The 22,186-nt window shown below is 40.7% G+C and overlaps 1 protein-coding gene across 11 annotated transcripts in view; it reads right to left on the reverse strand.

Annotated features, from left to right (window-relative positions):
* The window catches only part of BTRC (beta-transducin repeat containing E3 ubiquitin protein ligase), a 120,820-nt gene that overhangs the window by 67,429 nt on the left and 31,205 nt on the right, over positions 1-22,186 (reverse strand). For 9 of the 11 annotated variants that reach the window (XM_071446449.1, XM_071446458.1, XM_071446455.1 and 6 more), the window contains one exon: positions 4,803-4,880. The exons of the other annotated variants lie outside the window; for them this stretch is intronic. In XM_071446449.1, coding sequence (XP_071302550.1) covers positions 4,803-4,880 — 78 coding nt within the window. The remainder of the gene's footprint in view (positions 1-4,802; positions 4,881-22,186) is intronic. 11 annotated transcript variants of the gene reach the window in all.

Raw genomic sequence — 22,186 nt, forward strand, 5'->3', positions numbered from 1 at the left:
TTTCAATCAGCAACTCCTTATTACCACGTGTTGTGTAAAAGATGAGGTAACCAGGGTAACTTTATAGACTAGGACTGCCCTGCCTCAGACAGCTCTCCAACACAAGGCACATCTGAAGTGCAGCATCTTCCCCAAAGAGACGGAGGGAGATGAAGGACCCTCTCTTCCTCCACACCATGCAACTTTCCTCATCATTCAAGAAGAGGGCTTCAATCTTGCATGGCAGAAACACTTTTGCAGCGGAGAAATACACAGGGAGAGGAGCCCTAAGCAGTGGGATGAGGCTGCCAACTGAAAGTAAACCACTAACAATTGCTACTTCTTGTTTTCCCTTTGCTCTACCTTCTTCAGCCACTTTCTGCTTCTCACAGTTTTCTTGAGTACTGGTTTTAAACTCTTGAGATCAGACTGTGCCTATTTTAACTTTGAAATAGTGCCCAAAGCACGTTTTAGGTGCTACATGTAATTTTAGAAAATTATCTCAAGTCTATAAGAGTGAATTGAGGTAATATTCTGTGCCAAAACCATAAGAGGGAGAATTCTTGAAAATGCTAAGGGGCTTGTCTGAATGGGGTAACAGACAGGGATTTTTTTCCCCCGGACTTCCATCTGGAAGCTTGCAGAAAGACAGCAGAGTCCAATGTGAGGTTTGCAGGAGGTACACTGTGGCAGCCTTGCTGCTGCCAGCTTTTCCCCACAAGGCACCTTCGCCCACAGATGAACCACAGCAGCAAAAGGCACTTCATTATTGCTGCAGTGAAGAGAAGGGAGGGAGGGTTTTAAACAACCAGCATTGTGCCCGTCTTCTTTAAAAACCAGTAGGGTAATCAAGTTCAGGGCAGCCCTGGACAGCTGCCCTGTGACCTATTCATGTTGACCCCCACTATTCATCACTTTCCTTAGGACTATGAGGGCAAGCTCCCGGGGAGTGACCACCACAATAGACAGATACGAGCCAACAATAATACGGTTCCTGCAAAAAAACCAGATGGCACTGCAATAAATTTACAAATCTGCATTCATGGCTCTGTTAAAAACACCCAGAAGCTAAAAGGCTAGAGGGGCCCCCAGAGAGTTTCCTCTTCCCAGTTTCTAAAGGCCGGCTCTCTCCCCAAGACTATTGAGCTCATGTTCTTCATAAATGAAGGATGGAGACATAGCCCTTAAAATAACAAATGGCTGACCTAATCAATCTAGTGTTTGGGTCTAACACTAAATGATAGGCACTGAAAACTAATTATGTTTTTTGGCAAGGAAGTTGAATTAAAATGGAAACACACAGGTTAAAAATGCACTGAAGCATTTGCGAGTCCCTTTGAAAGGGCAGCACACACACACGCTCACATGCAGGGCTTGAAACAGGAACCTGATTCAATAACTCATGCATTTATTTTTAAAATGAATCAGATTAGTCCCATGTGTGACCTGCCGGTCCATCTGTATGAGCTGGACTTAATGGGCACTCTTCTCACGCTTACTTCAGTTTGAAGTATGAGAGAGATAAATTTAGTTTAATTTTCAACAGATCAAGCTATCCATTTTCCAAATGGACCATCTGGATCAGCCTATTAAAATTAATTTATAACTTTGCAGTGTGAAAATTCGTTTGTTAGCTTAAATAAAGTTGCCAAAAACTTTTGCCACTTGTCATTGTTTTTTTCTGGTCTGTTTTCATACTATGATTTTCAGTTTATCCTTTCAAAATTTAATTTTGTCAGATCAAGCACTCAACAAAAACTGAACGTCTGCATCCATATTCCAAAGTCTGTCATAGCTTAGATCTTTTCACTGTTCCAGCAAACAGTGTCAAGTTCATTGCCTTCTTCAGTTTCCCAGTGCTAATCTCCATGTCTTTTCTCCCTCGCTGCCCTCACATGCACCCAACGGTGCCCGTGCCTTCCACTTCCAGCAATTCAAGGACACTGCCCCACTTGTTGAGACTTCTGAAGACACCCACCTCCATAAACCATTTTAATCAACAGCAAAATGATATTTCTCTTACTAAGAGTTCCACAGCAGTGAGCAATGGGTGTCTTCAGCTCCTGCACACAATTTCAGATGTGTAAGTAAGCATTACACTTCCTTAACACCTCCACCTTCTGGTATGTCTGATCCACAAACCCACCTGAGAAAATGTTCTGGCTAAGGCTGCATAACAGCACTGCAAACAAGGCAAGAAAAGGAAGCCCACCTTTACTTAAACTTGTTAGCAGCTGGACATGTCAAGACATAGTACTTACCCTGAAGTGGTCTGATGCATCTCATTAATTTTCTAAGACTAATCAAAAAGTACTAAATATGAGGATACATCCACTGGAAAGACCATTTAAATAAACAGACTCCTCTTCTACCCCCATACACTCCATTTCTCTGTGCATGTAGGTCCATGTTCCCCAATAATGAAATATTAAGGGAGTCTCACAGGAGGAACAAAAAATACGAAACTGTTTGCATAATATTTACCAAGTTAGCATCTTTTCAGTAAAATGGAAGGCATTTTTTGTGTATTATTGCTTTGACAGCATTTGCAGGTCACATTTTGTTGGTTCTACAAAGCGTGGATATATGTAAGACATAGCAGTCACTCTGCATCCCTTCCTATAGGACATCCAGATCTTTCCAGTAAGCATTACTCATTGATTGTGAGTATTTAGGCACGTGGCTAAATGTGTCTGACTTCTGGAATGAGAGCCCCAGAAAACTCCCACTGCTCCTGTCCATTGCTAATGGAGAGGAGGAACAATCTGAGCTTTCAAAATGCTCAGACAGCTTTATTTCTGTCCATGTAAAGAACCAGAATTCCCTCCATAACAGGCAAAAAATCATTGACAACCACCTCCTATGATCTAGACAAGAGGGCACTTGCTTTAAGACTAAGACTACATCTTGAATTTATTTAAAAAGACTGTTCTCAACACAATGGCAATAGAAGACCCAAGGATTTTATCCTGCATCTTTCACTGTAAGGACTGGGCACAAAGATGGAGATTGACACAACGTCTCTACAATATTGTGCAAAACAGCTAACCATCTTCAACATAAACAATGCCTATTGAATTTTTTCCAATATGAAATCTTGGGACACTACAAGTGGTTTTTCAGTTGTATTCCTGGTATCTACTTGATTATGATGAATTGTGGGCCTGAGGGAAAAGACAGCTTTCCTGTGACACGAAGAGTACCTCTGCAGATTGAGATATAACAAAATGGAAACCCAGTTCAAGAAACTGTACCTTCCTCATCTGTATAATACAGTTTGCAAATATCTGTTTCCTCAGTCAATAATTACGAGGAAGGACTCTGTGTGATGAGAAGACACACAAAATAAGTAATTCATGATCCTTTTTAATTAACATCTCTTACTATGAATCTTGTTTTGAAGAAGAATCATATACCTCTTCTTGCTGAACCTGATGGCTTGCCATGGATAATATTACTCTAAGATAAACCCCCCCCATTTTCTGGCATGCTGGGGACCTTGTTTCCTCTCCTGGGGATACACAGTAGAGACTTAGTAGGTTTGCCCTCTTCCTTTTCCTAGTAGGTTTGCCCTCTTCCTCCAGCTCTTGCTTGTCGTTGAATGCCAGAAACAGTTTGTTTCAGCTAACATATTTAATCAATTCTGCAAGGTAATCCTTCTCAGCCATAAATGGGACCTCAGCCATTATGCCAGCATATTGCCTCATGTCTAAAAGACTTATATGCACTACATCTGTTAGATGGACCTGTCTTAGTCACATGTATGTAGTCCTTCACATGACACCTCCTCCCACAAAATCAAACACTCCTATCAAAACACAAAAAACCCCTCAAACCAATCACACAAGCCAAACAGCTCTAAGCACAAGTGCACTTTATCAAAAAGATATGTCTTCCTTTACTATGACCCACTTCTGGAAATAGCTGATGTGGGGCAGGATTGTGCCATCTTATTCCTCTGCCTGAGGCTGCTGCTCCTGTGGCTGAGATGCAGAAGGAAATGCAACAACTCCTCAGCTCTTGCAATGCATAGCCTGGGGTGTTCACTTAAGTCACATTCACCAATGGTTTCACTCTGATACACCAGGCAGCAACCTCAGGCAGCTAAGGCATGGACATAATTTTGCTTCTGCTGCCTGAAGGTTGCAGTGGGGAGAAAGACCAAAGTGAAAATGGATCAGAAATCACTAAACCGAACTTAAATTTCCCAGAAAGCACATTTCAGCCTCCCTTTGTTGGCCACAGGGATTAAAAAAAGGAATTATTTTGAATTGGTAAGGAATTTGCTTTACTATATATAAAGGACAAAGAAATATTGTTTTAGTAAACCATCCTTTCTCCTTTTTACCAATTAGTAATTTATATGAATGTAAAAGAAACAAGACCAGGTCACTTTTCAGGTTATTAAATTGGATATCATCTCCAAGAAAATTTACCTTCAAGGGCAATAAAAAGTTTAATTGTTGTACAGCATTTTGAGAGTCTTGATCTGAGGCAAAGCAAAATATACTACAAACAAGACAGAAACAATTACAGAAGAAAAGGCTGAAGAGGTCTTGATGAACACCAACTGGAGAAAGGTAAAACTAAAGTCACAGTTGACTGAACTATACTGAAGCACAGATTTCTTCAGAGTCATCAAACTCCCCTGAAAGCTAAATCTCTGTGTCTGATTATCCTGGGTACAATGTGACTCGCTCAGACTTCAAAGAAGAAAATAAAAGATTTCCATGAGCACAAGCCAGACTTGAGCTTCCAGAAGCATTTAGGGATTCAAATAGCTAGAAAGTTTTATCGCATTTTTAAAGAGACTGATCACATACCTGTCTAAGTGAATTCTTCTCAGGAATGATCTTCCTAGGGGGCTCATCATTATTACAGTCTTCTCTCTCAGAGGAATTCTGTGAAAGAAAGTAAGCTTTAATTCAGTTCTTATCCCTAATATTACCCTGTGAGGAGAAAAGAAACAGAATATTTTTCCTACACAGGCTGTAGCATTTTACATATACACATACTGGAGGCTAACTTGTACTTTTATGCCAAACAGCTTGTTATGGCAGAGAAAGAATTTCTCCTCCTCAACACAACAATGCAATACTGTGCAGGTATCTATTGAAGAAGCCCGTGCTTTAGGGATTTTTTCTGAAACTACCAAGAACAGCCACCTCCGAAAGCTGCAATGGTGGTTGAATCAGCATGGCAACACTGGTGTTCCTGAATACCCCAGAATAACCATTTAAAAGAGTGGAACCTGTTGAAAACAAAGGTTGTTAATGGGTGCAACTGTTGTCCTCTGTGCCTCTATGTTTTTAATCTGCCTAACAATTACTAATTGCACTGAGTCTGCCTGACTGCCTAAAATAATAGAGAAATTATGGTGGAGCTAAATTCTTGTAAAAGAGGTTGTCAGGGAATCCTTCCAAAAACACCCCCAAATATTGTGTAGGTAGTGTATGATAATACAGCTGTGTTTTTCTCTCCTGCTGCCTGACTCCACATAGATGTGCCATTTCTAGAAAGACTGATTCTCCAAAATGTAAGCTGCCACCTTCAAAAAAAAGATCAGTCAGACAAAAGGATGTAGACAAGAAATGTAAGGGCTTTTCCAGCATGAGTTAAAAATACAACCAGGAAACTTTTGTCATGCTACTGTCATGATTAAAACCAAATATTGCTTGGTTTAAAGACAAACTATAGTTGTATCAGGACATGAATAGTCTTGCAAATGTTTGGTTAAAAACTGCTGGATACAGTGGGGAGAATCCTGACCTCACTGCCAAAGTCAGCTACTCTGGAAGACAGCTTTCCTTTGCACAGGTTCAGCCACTGCACTCGCGGAGCAATGACAGCCAGCTTTGGGGGAATCCCACACACACATCTAAAATAAGTTTGATCACCACAGTATTCATAGCCTTAGGCCACATTCCCACACATTCAGTAGTGAACAACTAAACAGGTTTTAAAGAGATGCAGAAAAACTGCCTAGGGAGAGCTCTGCCAGGAAAAGGGTATTTGCAGACAAGCTCAGGACCGCGTCTATTACAGTAGTAGTTTGCATTCTGCTTCTGTCTCCCAAATAACCTGTCCTTTGCTGAGCATGGCTCTTCCTGGCTTCTCACAAAGACAGCTTCCAGCACCTCAGGAGACACAAGTGGCATGTGTTGGCAGAGGAGGAGCAGGCTGGGAGAGCAGTAGCAGCGCAGGGCCAGCAGCAGCACGGCAGTGGTTGCGGGAAGCCAAGAGCAGCGCGGAGCGTGTGCCCACTGCAGCGCTGTGTGAGCAACGGGACCAAAGGGACAGCCAGGACACAGGGCAGGGACAGAAGCTGCTGAGAAATGGCAGACAACAGGTGGAGGGAGAGGAACCACAACAGTAAAACCACACTTGGGATGTCATAAACTGGTCGGGAGTAAATCAAGGCTTGCAGACCAACTAGTGATTTTGAATTCTTTAAGATATAGAACCTATAAGACACTATGACATTTGGAATGCTGTAACCAGGGTTTTATAATGGAAATCAATCCTAAACAGGCCTGATAAATCACTGTAAGAGGGCAGCTTTTAAAAGTTTTTGTATGAGGTCACAGTCAGGACCAAGTTATTACATTAAATCCTGCTTTGAATGAACTGTGATCATAAAAACATACAAGCTAGAATCGCATATATACAAAAAGGAACGACAGACATTAAAGCTGCTCTTTTCTGCTCAAGAAATTTAGTTTAATAAGTGGTTCATTCAAGTTAGAATTTTCATTTTTGTGCTTTGGGAAAAAAAAAAAAATCAAGAAACCTATAAGAACCTGAGGTGAGTTACTAAAGGAAATGCATTTTGTTGTGGCTGTAGGGTAAAGGGGTTGTTTAGTACTTCTGGATTCATTTTCAACACCCATCCCCTTCCCTACAGTAGGTGTCAGAACGATTCCCCTTCCCAAATAATCTCTCTTTGACAGTGAAATCTCGCCTTTCAAAGCCACTAAGGATCCTCCCTCACAGAAACATCAAAAAGCAGGAACTGCTAGTGAACTGTTAGCCCGTATTTTGAAATTTCTAGTTACTGCAAAGCATCAAGTTATCTACTTTTTCTTTAAGCTGAGCATCTAATTTTAAGAGCAAGCAGAGGACCATTTTGCATTCATTATCTTTATAGGTGGCAAGGCTAAGAGGTTGGCTGAACAAAGACCAGACAAAGACTGCCAAGTGCATATGGTGGTTCACAGCTTGGTGTCTCACCATTCTACAGCACCAACACAGCAGCTCCGATAGCAGACTATTAAAGAGGAGCGCTGCTCATGCACTTTTGTCGGCAAGTAAGTTACGCTTGGTGAAGACAGAATGACTGGAAAGCATTACACTTAAGAAAAAGCACAGATGTTTATAACTCCCGCTCATTTCTCAGGAAAAGGAAACCTATCAATCCAGGTGCAGCTACAGGACCCTGCATATTTCAGGACTAACTGTAGCTGCATGGAAGTGAATTTCACTTGACAGGGTAACACTTAGCCATGGCCAAGGGAAGAGCATAACGTAATCGACTGAAACGGTACATCTATATATTTCTCCTTGCTGAACAAGGTGGGAGGAGGGATAAACATGTGCGAGGTCAGAATAAGGTTTGTCTCAGCAGGACTCCAGCGATGCTCTCGGCCACAGGAGAGGCAGACAAAGGGAGGAACCGCTCTGAGCACCCTCTCGTGGTTACTGAAATGCACGTCCCGGGCACAGACCTGGAAAGGAGCATTTGGTATCCAGACGGTAAGTTGGGTGTACTCACTGGGAATATTAAAGATCTGCAGCAACTGTACTTCATACATAGCAGGGGAACGATGGAATTTGCTAGGGAGAAAGAAGCAAAGAAAACTAGTGCACATGGAAAGCCATACAAACTCCCTTCCACCAGGGAAAATTTTTACTTCCCACAGGCAAGCATTCTTGACTAAAGCTGAACTAGCTAAAAGCATTTGTGCTTGCATGCAAAGGTCTCTCCTTTTGAACAAATATAGGCAAGATTAGATCCTGAAGTCTCCAAAGCACACCCTCTTTCCACAGACAGGTAAAATTATTTATTTATTTTTTTTCCCCAAGGTCACATAATGACAGGGGAAGTACTGAGAAGAGAAGTCAGGAAACCCAAGCTCATAGTTCTTGTAACCTTGAAAATTTGTCTCTAACAGAAGATTCCTGCAAAGGGGCTCTGCCTTCCATAGCTCATTTTTCCTAAAATGGCTACTGGCTGTAACGAGATCCTTTTAAATCTGATTTGCATTTAAAACTTCAGCCTGTAATTAACAGAATATAACTCCATGGCAGGTTGTCTTAAAGACCACTAGAAAATTATTACTATTTAACTCTCCCCATGAAGCCTCCTCCACCACTAAACACAACACGCTACAATGCATACAAAATCCCCAGACTGAAGCATTTGACAGGAGATGACATGCAGTATTTTGTGTACACAGCCCAGCAAAACACTGCTGGGAATGAGATATAATACATGGAGAAATGCATTCCCAGGGACTACCAATTGGGCAGAGCTACCTTTAGTACCGCCTCACTCGTGGTGGAAATCAAACCCCTGCCAGCTGGGGGAGGCTTTCTTTGATGCTGTTCTGCCCTGCACTAATTATAAAAGAGTACAGACACAGCCTTTTTTCCAAGTGTATGGAGGTGGGGGTGGGGGAGAAGTGTGTGTCTATGTGAAGAGCACAACTATTTTTTATGCTTTCAAATTCTTAATCCTGTTTGGAGCTGTCAGTGGGGGTTAATGGAAGCCTTGGATAGGAGAATTCCAATCTGGTTGGCAGATGGATAGGTTGGTTATAGCTGCATAACTATGTCTTGCCTGCAGGCACAATTCAGAACACTGTTAAAGCAATATAAAGTCTCTGTCAAGCTGAACCATTTGGATCAGTAGCAAGGAGAAATAATAATAAAAAAGGAGTTCATTTCTGGGCCTTGCGTGTTTATGCTAGTATGCAGAAACTGATTAATTGTCATCGTGTGCTGGTCTGCTATACCTCGGATTTCTACTTCTGGAGTAGATTTTGCATGCTAATATAATCATTCTCCCTCTTGAGACATTAGCAAATAATCAAATGAAAAACAGGATCATAATTTACTGAGATTCGGGCAATTCTCTATGCAAATTTGACTTGTTATTGCTGCTGCCTCGTTAATCTGAATGCCTTTGACAAACTCCTTTGATTTATGAACTCATGACAACTCCAATGTGTATATATTTTGCTAGATTGACATTATCATTAAGAGTGGGTGGACTGAGCTCACATGAATGGCTGATTTTATTCGCTGGTGTCTGCTGCTCAACAGCTGAGCATCTCCTTCTCACAAAGCCCCTGAGCGCCAGGCTCTTCCCATCTACCCATCCATTCATCATCTCGATGTTAATTGGCCCAGGCTTTAAGCAAATTTTCAACACGATTTAAAGGCACGATGACACTGATTACTGACCCTCTGCCATACGGTGCCTATTGATTAACCTGACAGAGATGATGAGCTTGAGGGAAACTAGGTGTGTGTGGACCTCGGGGAGGGGAAAAAAATAATATATTGTTTATGCAGGCAAAACACTTGTCTTTATCCCAAAGGCCAGAATTTGTGCTGCACTGGCCCTTAAAACACACTATTGCTTTAAACACCTGCATCCAATACAGAAAATGCTTGCTTGCTTGCTTGCTGTGGAAAAATGATTACAAATTTGATGTCATGTGCAGTCTGTATTTTAATCGAGTTCCCTGATAAATAGACCCCCTCAAGCCAATCAAGTCTCGCTCCAGCCATTGCGTGCGTATACATCAGTTCGAACAGAAGCCTGGGTGTGCAGAGTGTGCTTTTAGTGGTATCAGCAGATCCAACTGCATGTAGGAAATCTACTTGGGTATTTTAGGTCTCTAAGCAAATAATACAGTGGGAACACAGTGTGCAAACAGAGTAGAGTAAATGTTGCAAGGGCAAACTGGATGCCAGACATAGCTGTCTCAGTATTTCTGCTGCCACACTAAAATAGATGCTTTAGCACACACCAGTGAAATAGTGCATTTTTCCTTTTCCAGTGCAAACTGTTGATATGACCTGACCCTCAAGCTCCTAAGTGCACTGAATGAACACAGCATTTTATCAGAAATTGAAAATAAGTGACATCCTTTTTCATGTTCCTGGAAGTGTCCCTGTGCTGCACTTGGTCCTCCTCACCAAGGACAGAAGGGTACTCTCTCAGTCAAGAGGGAGCCACTGAATAAAGAGGTACATCAGCATTCTGTATGCAGACTGGTGCTGTATGAAAGTAAAAGGAGGCAGAAGGCCTGTTTAACCCCTGCCCAGCCCCGGGTTAAGTCTGTCAATCAGGGCACACTGTTCTTCTCTCCCAATTCAAGCCAGCAGCCTGCCAGAAGTCAGGATGTTCCTCTTGTTTAGAAGGAGGGAATTTGGGAGAATGAGGGTGTTGCTCCAAGATGTTGCAAAGTTAGTTGTCTTGCAGAAAACAGGACAAAGGTATGGAGAAATTAGCTGTAATTGCCTAATGCCAATGTCAGCCAGAGAGGACTGAAAAGAGAGAGCTATGTGTGGAAATAAGTGCCAGTCTAAGACCAGAGGCACATAGAAGCCTTATGTTCCCTTTCCAATAACCTCTGTAAGTGATAGATGAGTCCAAGTCCATTGTTATCGTTAAGGGACTGTCAGCATCCTCATTTTATAAATGCTGTCTGTCAGTTTATAAATATCTCAGCCATTTCAAACAGTGCTAGGATGAATCCTGGCATAGCCAGTGTCAGCCTGAAGCAGTATTACTGTTAAAAAAAAAAGTGTCTAAGATATACTAAAAACATGTAAGGATAGCTTCTCCTTTTTCTCCTATCATGAGGTCCAAAACATCCCAATTCACACTTATTTGGCTAGTCACTACAATATATAAAACCAGTCCTTAGGATTGGTAATGCTCTTTGAGAAGAACAAGTATGAAAGCTGCAAGTTTGAAGGCAATTCTCTGCTGCTCAGTAGATAAAACAAAAATGACAGCTATAACACACAGGGAGATCCACAGCAATGAAAATGCAGAGATAAGTATCAGACCCCATTCCTCCTCGGCATTTGCTGCTCTGAACATTCACCGAGATTAGATCCTTTTAGAGAACACCATAAATTGCAACGTGTAGGCACAAGGGGGTGACTTCAGCCTGGAATGAAGGCACAGACAAGTTTCCCAGCTCTTACAAGTTTAAAGTTAAATGGTACTTTTGCAAGGGGTTTTGGCTGAGTATTAGAATGATGGGAGGGCAGAGAATCTGCAGCTTGCCTTGCACTGACTGATAAGAGAAAAAGAAAAGGAATAAACTAAAAGGCCTTCCAGTTCAGTGTCTGCTTTACAGACTGGCATGCACATGTCTATTCTGTTTCTTATATCTATTAGCTTGTTAGCTGCATAGAAGCATGGTGCTTTTTTATCCTCCAATACATTTATAAATGCCCTGTGATGGGGGTGAAGACTTCACCCCCCACCTGGAACATTTACAAGTTGAAATTCATGCCCAAGCAGCTCAGGTACCTACTAAAATGTAAATTCTTAAAACTGAATCCCTCACAGCAGTGAAAATGGGAAGTACAACACTATACCTCTGACCAGACACATACATTCATGTTCACACAAGTCCCAATTTGGTCTGCCTCCATGTTAACACTGATGATGATAACAAAAGTTTCAACAACCAGGGCAAGATTCTGCTTTTCACATCTGTAGAATGGATCCTCATGGTTTTCCTAATTTTTCATTCAAATTAATAATTGGAAAAGTATAAATTTTCCAAGTAACGAGACTTGATAACAGAATTTCATAGCATACAGAAAAGCTTCTTATGATGTTCTTTAACTTAGTAATTACTTGTTGGCTATAAAGGGTAATTTAATGGTGTGGGAAGTCCGCATTACTAGAACAGTAAATTCAGTTTAACATTAAAACATTAGAACCCAGCACAAATATCAATGATCTGATGAACAGATGCATTTCGAACAGCAAAAATCTAGTTGTAGCTAACAAAAAAATCATCACCACCACCACCCCCCTCCAAAATACAGATGCTAGGAACAAGTCATTTAGGGGAATTTTAAAAAGCTGGTTTCATTTCACCCATATTTTTCAACAGAGAGAGAGAGAGAAAGAGAGAGAGAGAGAGAATAGCTAATGAGAACAGGCTTTCCATGTTTCCCAGGAAGCAGCCCTGCTTAACAGTTCTGTTCTGTGAATTTAAGAGAGTCAGCAGTGGCAAATTTGTTTTTAATATTCAATCTTTCAAGCTTTGCAAGCTAGTTGGCCAATGGCTCTTTCTATTCCAATGTTTGTTGGTCCCTTATTTACACACACATTACATCCGGAGAGCCTTTGAATATAATTTCACGTGGATTAAGGGAAGAACATTTGCTTCTGCTAATCAGGACATCTGGTTATTTTTGTAACTCACAGACATCTGCATTAGGCAGTTTGACTTCCCCATTCCTCATTACAAGGTTAGAGCTTAAGAAGCCTCAAGGACCTCTAGTTGAATTTTATTATTTGCATTTCTTCACAGCCAGGTCTGTTTTGGAATTTTCTTTCCTAAATAGCACAAATTGATCAGCACCTTCACAGGTATGCACATGTTTTTATAGGTAGCACTTTCTATGCATTATTTTATAGTGTACATCTTGTACTCCAAAATTTTATGTAGTTCAAAGCCATCTACATCTTTTTAAGGAACAGAAAGCACACATTCCCAAAAAAGCATGGTAGAAAACATCCAATAAACCTTACAACACACATAATATGTATATACTTTCAAATATTCAACCAGATCACTTATGTAAGACTGGTGTCAGGACTTGTTCTGAATATCATTATCTCTATGCTTTAGTTTGCTTCTTCCTACTAATTTACCCTTGTACATCTGCTCCTCACATTGAACAAAACAATATTCTTCCCTTTCTATTCTTCAGGGCAACATTAGTAATTTCTCCCATCTTTTAAATTCATGTTAAAATTCCTTTATAACAGTTTCAGCTGGGGTTAAATTTTTCTGCCAGACTGCTGAATTGTGCCACACATACTTCAGGAAGAAGGATTTTGCATGCAACAGAAGCCTTTTAGAAAAGAACCGAATCAATCCAGGCATGGCTCTCTCTTCTTTGTTGCTTTCATTTTGCTACATTCCTTCCACAAAAATTCATTTTCAACACTCATCCCAGAGTGTAAAAGTACTAAAATTTGAAATTATACACTCTTATTCACAGTTCACAGCATTCTTCCCTCCCATGCTCATGAATTGTAGGCTTTTATCAGTGATTTTGTATGCTGGAATAAGATGTTTTCTTGATTTCTTTCCCCTACATGTAGGATGGGGGGGACAGCACAAAGTCAGCTTTTACAGGCTTAGAATATAAGCCAAAATTCAAAATACATGCCAAAAGCATATTTCTTGTACTAACCGCAGTTAGCAAGAGCCACTGGATCCAGGGAGAGTTTTAAAAAACTTTTTATTTATTAAAATCCTCTAGACACAGCTTAACTTTCTTTGTACAATATTTATTACAGCTTCATCTGCATAGGAGCTGCAAGTGCTCTTAGAAACCAGTTGTAGAAGTGTCTAGTTTTGCTGCAGATTTCATGTCCTTGATGCCCAAAAGACAGGCTGGAAATAAACCCCCATAGACTGATGTCTATAGAGCAGGTATTTGTTTATTGTAGTGCTGATGGTGAGGGAGATATCTCACTTAATTCACCCACCTCTGTCCAATGCTGTGCTCCACTTACACAATGAGTACTGCTTCATGTCACTGTGTCACTCCAACATCATCACACAGGTGCCAGAACTGATTTACATCGTATGAGCTCATGGTTATCAGACAGTTCTGCTGCACTGCGCTTGCGCCACCCGACTCAGGCAGTTCGGGAGCCTTTGATGAAGGCTTCCATGGTCTTCTTCACATCTGAACTTTTCAACTTTGTCTTTGGAACAAGCACGGTTACAGCGTTCCTTGGTCTGTCTGGTCTCAACCAGCCTAAATTCTTTGTTTTGTGGCTAACTGGCTTTGTACTTGCCAATTTTTCATTAGTACTACACTTATCTGTCTCTAAAGCTATCCACCTGGCAAGGTTTTTTCTTCTTTTTTGTCTATTCAGCATTAAGCAACTAGTTAACCATATACTAGCCATTACATTGTATCAAAAGTTATTTATATCACGTTATATAGGTAAAAAAGTTATAATTCAGATTATATGGATATAAAAAGCTATGATTCAGATTATATAGGTATCAGGTTATATAGATATATAAAAAGTCATGATTTAGGTTATATTGATAACAGGTTATATAGATATATCAGGTTATATTGATATCTTGCAACTCAAGCTACATAAGCACCTTGTAACTTTGATCTAAGTTATACAGGCATCATCCTTCTTCAAGCACTATTTTCTAACTTTTAAAGCTATTTCTCTCGAAGAACCAATGCCATCTCACTGGCCTGACTATAAAACCCCCTCCCCTCTCATTCCTGGTCACCACCTACACTTATTATTATAATTTTCCCTTTCCAAAGCCTCTCATTCTGAGCTTTCCTGTCAAACGGACAAAATACCTGCACTTGTCATCACATCCCTTCCTCGGAGCCTGTGGTATTCTCACTCCCAAACACCTAAATCAACCACACAATCCTCATCTCACAGTACTGTTTTATGCTTTACTTGCTGTTTTTTCCTTCTTTATTTTTATTGCAGGAAGGGGGAAAATGAGATACAAAACAAAAACCTGAAGCACAAGTTATCCAAAGTAAAAATGGCAGCATAGGGGAACAAAACTTGTTAACTTTTTAGGCACAATTCCTCCCCTAAAGCAGCTCACTTGTTAAGAAATGGGGATTCAGAGACGTCACGGCAGTGTCAGACTGATGGGAATTCACAGCACACTGTCCACACCACCGAATGTGGAGGCACCCAGATCTTTGTCTTAGGCACTGTGAGCCAGGTGACCCTCCAGCCAAAGCTACTTGGTTCTCAGTCTGGAACAGGTTCAAAGTACCTATGGAGTCACCATGGAGCAGTGTGGATGACACAGCTCCACCTCCCCAATGTGCCTCACAGTAGTAATTAGTCCATACAGTCAGGCTTCGGTGCTTTTTCAAGCTTCCAGAGCTACATTTATCACAAGAAGCATCAATCACACCACTGGACTATGAGGCAAATTTAGTTAGCTTCCAATACAGGGCGTGTTTACCTCCATACAGTGCTGTTGAAAAACCTCACTGCAGATATGAAAAAAAAGTGTGATTGCTCAATCAATTAAGCAAAAAAAATTATAATCTTCTAATAAAAGAATTGAAAGTTACAGATTAGGCACTGCACATTATAATGTTTGGCTAGCAAGCACTGCAGCCTTTGAACAGCTGCCACCCCAGAAACAAACCCTTGGGTTCTCCTGACTTGGCTAGAGCAAATTTAAATTGGCAACACAACAGCCCCTCCTGCAATATTTAAATTTAACAACTCACTACTAGGTTCTACCACTGTAAAATAATTCCAACTCTACAACACCATTTTCTTTAACTAGGAGTTATAAAGTATTATTTTAAATTTCATTGCACTGGGTAAGAAAAAAGAGTTGGACATGCTTTGGAGACCATCAAATAGGGTGAGTAGCCAAGCAACCAAAGAAGGGAAGATAAAGATGTACATAGGTTCTCACCTTCAGATACCTTGGGGCTGGCAAACATTTTGTTCCTATAGGAAATGATACAGTCTAGACCACCACCTATTCAAGATCCAGTAGTTGCAGCTTTTTTGCTACAACATGAATGGCTTATTAAACCTACAGCATATCTGTTTTATTTAACTTCTTGGTGGAAAGGGGCCAGGAAAACAAAATGTACTTAAATGCTGAATTTTTTTTCCAGGCTGAATGCCTTTCATCCAGTAAGACATTCAAAGCAGTGACCCAGCAAATGGATTGAAAAAGCAATCTTCCGTCTCAGTGCCACATTATCATTCCTATTCAGTATTCTCGGTGAGATATCTCAATCAGCTGGATGTGTGTGTAAGTGACAGCGCAGCCCATTGCTGGGTTAATTAAACATTTGACTTTAACACCCTCCCCATCATTAAGCAAATAAAAACAGATAATTCAAACTGCACTTCATCCACGGGGTACACAACATACATGTCAAAATTAAGAGAGTCCAAGGCCCTCGGGGAGTTCTACTCGGGGAGGTAATCAGTTTAAATCTTATCTGGTTTATCAATTATTCTATTGATTAAAGCAGGGTGATTATACAAAACTCCCTCTTGCCACATGGGATACATGTAAGCAGAGCAGGACAACACACACAGGCTCAAAAACGATTTAAAGAAAATACAGACAGATGAATAACAGTTTATTAGTATAAGCCAGCAATCCATAGCGGGAAAACCTGATACTACTTCAAATCTAGTGAATTAAGTCCTTCCAAATTAGAGTACCAATGCTTTTAGCTCATCTGCTCTAAAATCATCTGTATGTTGAAAGGACCCCGTTTCTTAATTTTAAAAAGGTAATTTTTTTGCCTGAAATATGTTTTATTGATACAGTCCCAAAACATAACAAAGATAGCAAATACCACTAATTCCAGACTTTTAAAAGGCATCATTCTTATCTATCAGTGACTCTGAAAAAGTAGATGGAGAGGGCATTCTTTGTATTTTCACTCTCCCACATACATACATGGCATAGCCAAAAGTAGAACGTTATATTTTAACGATTTAAGTGTGACAGATCAACTCAGACAAAAAAATAATGTGCTGTGGAATTGTGGAGGTTTTTTGCTTTTGCATCCCTCCAAAGTGAGATATTAGCAGTTGTGAGAGCTGCCACTGCCATGTACTTCTCATTTTCAAAAAGCCCTCACAGAAAATCCCACCACAGTGGTCCTTATCACAACTCTCTTGCATACAGATGCACTACACAAAGCAATTCCAGTTACTTCTCATTTTTTGTTTCCAACTGAAGACCTTTTTCTTTTCATGTGTCTGTTTGTGTCCTGAGTTTATAATCACAGTCCCACCTCCATTATCTTTCAGTAATATTATGTTTCAAGTTTCATCTTATCCTAAACTGGACTGTACAAGACCTTGCCCCACACATACAAAACAGGAACCTTTTAAAAACAAAACACTTGCAGGCTACTGCAAACAACAATCGGAATTTATTTCCAAAAGTTCCCTCAAAGCAATAATTAGCAGCAAAAGAAAGCTCAGCTTTAAACCAGGGTCATTTTTTTTCCCTATAGTATCTCCCACGATCTGCTTCATAATGGTCATACTGGTAGCACAAATTAGTCATCTAATCACATCTCAGCTCTTAACCAGGACACAGGGTATGAACCACAGCAGTCGAAACACTGACAAGCCAGAGAGCCCCAACACCTCACCAGCCAATGTTGCTGGAGTTGCAGACACAGGAATTTTCAGCAACAAGGACAGCTAAAAAGCAGGCCTGAGGTGTGTTCTTGCCCTTCACCTTCAGGAGGGGATTATGTGCTGCTTCACATTGGCATTGTGTGTGCATCCAACCATACTTCAGCCTCCTCTTTGTAGATCTCTTTTCTTCTTTGGAAGCAAACTAGAAGCCTGCATTAGCATGCTGTATTTTGCTCTCACCACTAGAAATACTGAGGGTGCTATTTGTAATTGTATTCTTTTAAGAGGTTTGTTCTCTGCAGCTGTTTTCTGCTTGCAGTGTATTTTGTGTAATCAGCACATCATCATAAATACATTGGCTGTTCCCCCGAGGGAAGCTGTCACTGTTTAATTTACAGAACAACCTGGCCAATGTGAATTCTAACACTACAGCACTATGGCAAGAAGTTACCACACTCGGAAAAACAGGTTTCTATGAATTTTTATATCAAGAGCTGGTCCCAGGACAATTTAGTTTCTAGAAATAGATTGATTTTAAAAGCACTCTATACACTGGATGGAATAGATTCTTTCCCATTTACAGCCTCTTAAGGCAGCACCAAATTCACTCTCACATTATTTTAAAGGTGACAATCTTACCACGACCATCTTCACGTCTGACTTATCAAAAGAAGGCACTGGATGTAAGTGTGTTATCCTACACACTAATTTTGTGTGTGTGTGTGTTTGGATTTTTTTAATGAACAACCACCACAACATCAACGTGTTAAGTCTGTCTTCATTTGCACAAGAGAACGTACTGTGTGGCAAGGTCAAATGTTATTACCTACATCAAAGGGTTGCTGCACAGTTTATTACTCTGAAGATGTGATAGAAGAGCAAGAAAGAAAGAGTAGAAGTGTATGCAGCTTTATTGGCTGAATGAAGAGTTGCTTCCTTTGTTCGCTGGATATATGGTTGTATTTTGAGGGAATGAATCACAGGGATTTTTTGTAGAAGGTAGGCAAAAAGCGATGGTTGATCTTGCTATACACAGACACAATTTAGAAAATTCTACAATGGTACCAAATTATATTGGTAGCCATTTAAGAACTAGACATGAGCACTAAATAAATATTTGGGTATGATCAATGAGTTACTTGGCTATTTCATTCACAATGGCTACTAGAAGCAGTCTGATTACTTAGAAAGGGACCCGAGAAGACTGACAACCTGATTTTTTTTATACTTATACACACACACACATATATATTTAAATAAGGAAATATATAAGTAAAATGCTAGATAGAAACAACTATAAACATAAATAAAATCTGAAAAACAGAATTTGCAAAGTATAAACTTCTTTGGGAATTCTCCTCAAAAAGCAACAAAAACATGTTTCATCTATTTAACAAAAAACCTGTATTTTATTTCAGGGGGTAGCTGGTTGTTAAATAACTTGAGTAGCAATTTTGCCAATTCTTAGTGGTAATTAGAAGCCCCTGTTTAACATCAACAGACACAGGACAAGTATACAAACATCATAAAAAAGAATCACGCATATCACAGAATATTGGTTACGTATTTTCAAAAGGAGAGTTTAATTTTACTTAGTTTGCAGAGTATTCTAGCAAATTATTTTTATTTCAAAGCTAACAAAACATAAGAAACCATTAAAGCAAAACAAATACCATCTTGTCTCTGATATGGTTTATGTTTATGAGAATGACCTACCAAACACAGAAAAAACTGAGTGAAAATAGCTGAGATTTTATGGAAAAGTGAGTCATCTGGTTATCTGTAGAGGAAAGAATACAGGAAAGAGAGTATCTTAGTATTTTTACACACTATATAAGTAAGAGCCAACAGAAAGCAGAGGAAATAAGATGAAATCTATCTGACACAGTGTAGCAAAGTACTTCTTCAAGCTATGAATTTTAAGATTTAGCAAGTGCATTTCTACTGAGAGTGTTTGAGTTGATTCTCTGAAATTTTGCATGTGTTCACCTTATTTCAGAGAAGAAATATTTCATTTTCTTCTCTTTATACAGAATTATTCAGAACTATCTCTGCATATTTCCTAAGAGCGACTGAATTGTAACATTGCTTAAATTTAGATGCAGGTAAGAAAGTATTTCATTACTTCTCCAAATTTGTCGTAAAATTCTGTATTTGTATTTTTAAATTAAAATCATTGGTGTTATCGTTTTTCCAGTTGTGCACAAATAGGTACAACTTGATCTTGTGCCACCAGCTCCCTCCGAAGTCCTCCAGTCACCAATCCGAAGCGATAATGGGAAGATTTACAGGGACTAGGCTGGATCTGAACGCACTGCACCATCTATGACTGGAGCGAGGGGCTTGGAGCGGGATACCCTCAGAGCCTCCTTTCTCCACAGAAAGGGACAAAGATGTAGGCTTTGGGGCAGCACGGAAGGGTCGCTGCAATGTTATTTACGTGCCAAAGCCCGGCGAGCCCCGGGGCTGCAGTTCCGGGCGCGGCCGGGGGAGCGCAGCACAGTCCGCGCCATGGCCCGGCCCCCGCCCCGCGCCGCGCCCGCGCCCGGCGCGCACACGCACAGCCGCCTTCTAATTCAATTAGCGCAGCCTGCAACTCCAGAAAAGAGTAATTCAATTAGTGCATTGTGGAGCTCCACAATACCTCCAAGCAGATGTTCGCAATCCTGAGGAACCGGAGCTAGCTTTAAAGATACCTGTATGCCTCCAACGCGGCGCTGCATATGCCGTTTGTCACTACGGCTTTACACACCTTCCTGACTCCTAACGAGGGAGGAAGAAAAACTCGGATGAGTTTTGTTTCATTTTTTTAAACGCAACAGTCAAACTGGTGCTGGTGTGCTAGAAACCTTGCCCTCACCTTAGCGGGACAAGCACATTAGTAGTAACCGGACCATCACTACAGAGGCTGAAGGAGGGGGAGGCCTTGTAGCTACGATGCAGTTTAAATTAATCATTGTGCTGGAAACACTGAGGTGGTATTTCTCAGTGAGAGATACTGTCACACTTCTTGATACTCAGATTAAAGAGCTAATAAAAGCACATGGAACTTCTGAGGATCAATATGGGTGCAGAACAAATGCCGATTTCTGTTACTAAATGTAATTACTCAATGTAATTAGAAATTAGTGATGTGCCACAAAAAACAACCAAACCCATCCCACTGATCCACAAAGAAAGATTTCTTTCTAGTCCCCTTCAGTTCTTTGCCACCTGAAAGGAGGAAAATATCTCTTGCTGTTGCTACTACCCATGAGCTAAGATCTTGCAGCACACCCTGGGCAGCTCCCTGAGTTTGGTGGGCTCCCCAGCATCACCCAGCCTCTGCACAGGTGACACCACCAGTCAGACAACATCACCAGATTTAAAGAGGGATAAATCCTAAATATGTTTAAGAAAGCTCTTCTGTAGTCACTGGGCACTTTATTTAAAGATATCTCCAGCTAGGCTAACCATCGTGGTCTTCCTACAGTGAAGCTCCCAAAAGTCTGAGCTACAAATGGAACTGGAGGCAAACACAAAAATGCGACTTGGCTTCATTTCTGTTCCTTCTTTTATTGTCTCTCATGCCTTTATAATTGCTCCTGCCAGGTGGTAAAATGAGGAAAACCAGAAAAGACTGCTGCTGAACACCTCCAACAAGAAACTTTGCTGAAAAAAACAGGTGTCACATTATGGCAGTTCAATATTTCATAGCCAATACAAGGAATGTGCAACAGCACTGCAACTTTAAATCTTTGCCTCCTGTGTCAGTCTATCTCCTCTCATTGTAATGCCAAAGGGAACAGCAATCAGAGTGGAGATGTTCAACGTGATAGAGGTCAGGACACCAGTGGATCAACGTACCAGAAACACGACCTTGTTTATTTTTTTCCCCAGTATTATTGTTTACAGGGTGCTTTGCTCATGTACCTTGTGGTTCTTAGCTAAAAGATGAAATTACAGCCCAGGATGAAGCGCTCAGGCACACATCCAATTTGTGTTTCCATCTCAGAAAACAAAAAGCTTCTGAGGCCCTCGGGCTGCCATTCAAACTTGGAGAGGCTGACATTTTTAACAGCATGAACCAGAGACTGGCAGAGGAATGATCTAATGCATTTCTGACTTGTCAATCAAAGATCTCACCTCTGCTGTCTTGTAAACAGTTGGGGGCCACCTAACTACATTCACAACCAGGGCAGAGCCTGCTGCCAGCCAGGGGGGTGCTGGAGCCACATGCTCTGGCTATTAGTCACCAAAATTAGGATTCTGCTTTAGAGGTGCACTGTAAACAGCCCCCGGGCAGGCTTCACCGGCAGAGCGAGAGGGGTGAATACAAAGCAGGCTTAGTGTCTCCATGCTGATGGAGTCTGTGACTGGACACCCCTTATCTTTCCCAATTAGAGACAGAGCTAGGCACACCAGCAAACACTGACTCCAAAGCCAAACAATTTCCTTCAAATGTATTTCTCACAAACACATTTCTGAGCATGCAGTTTGCCCACCCCAAGACTCTAGCTCTAACCTCCTGTATAACCAGAAATGATGTACTACTGCTCACATTTACACTGTATTTCCAGCAATAAAACGTCAACTTCTAACACAGAAGTGCATGAACAGGCTGAAGGAAATTTAGAGACAGAACTGTTTCTACCGATACACTGACAATGCTTCTTTGACAAATATTCTGCTTTGTAACACAAAAATATAAACATTAGGGGAAAAAAAGTAAAAGTAATTTGAAGAATAAGTTCATGTCTGTCTCACAGGGACAACAGACTTCCATCACTGCATACCTTT

The sequence above is a fragment of the Agelaius tricolor genome, unplaced genomic scaffold (genome assembly GCF_023055355.1).
Source record: "Agelaius tricolor isolate 1412-34295 unplaced genomic scaffold, bAgeTri1.0.p SCAF_22, whole genome shotgun sequence".
Classification (NCBI taxonomy): domain Eukaryota; kingdom Metazoa; phylum Chordata; class Aves; order Passeriformes; family Icteridae; genus Agelaius; species Agelaius tricolor.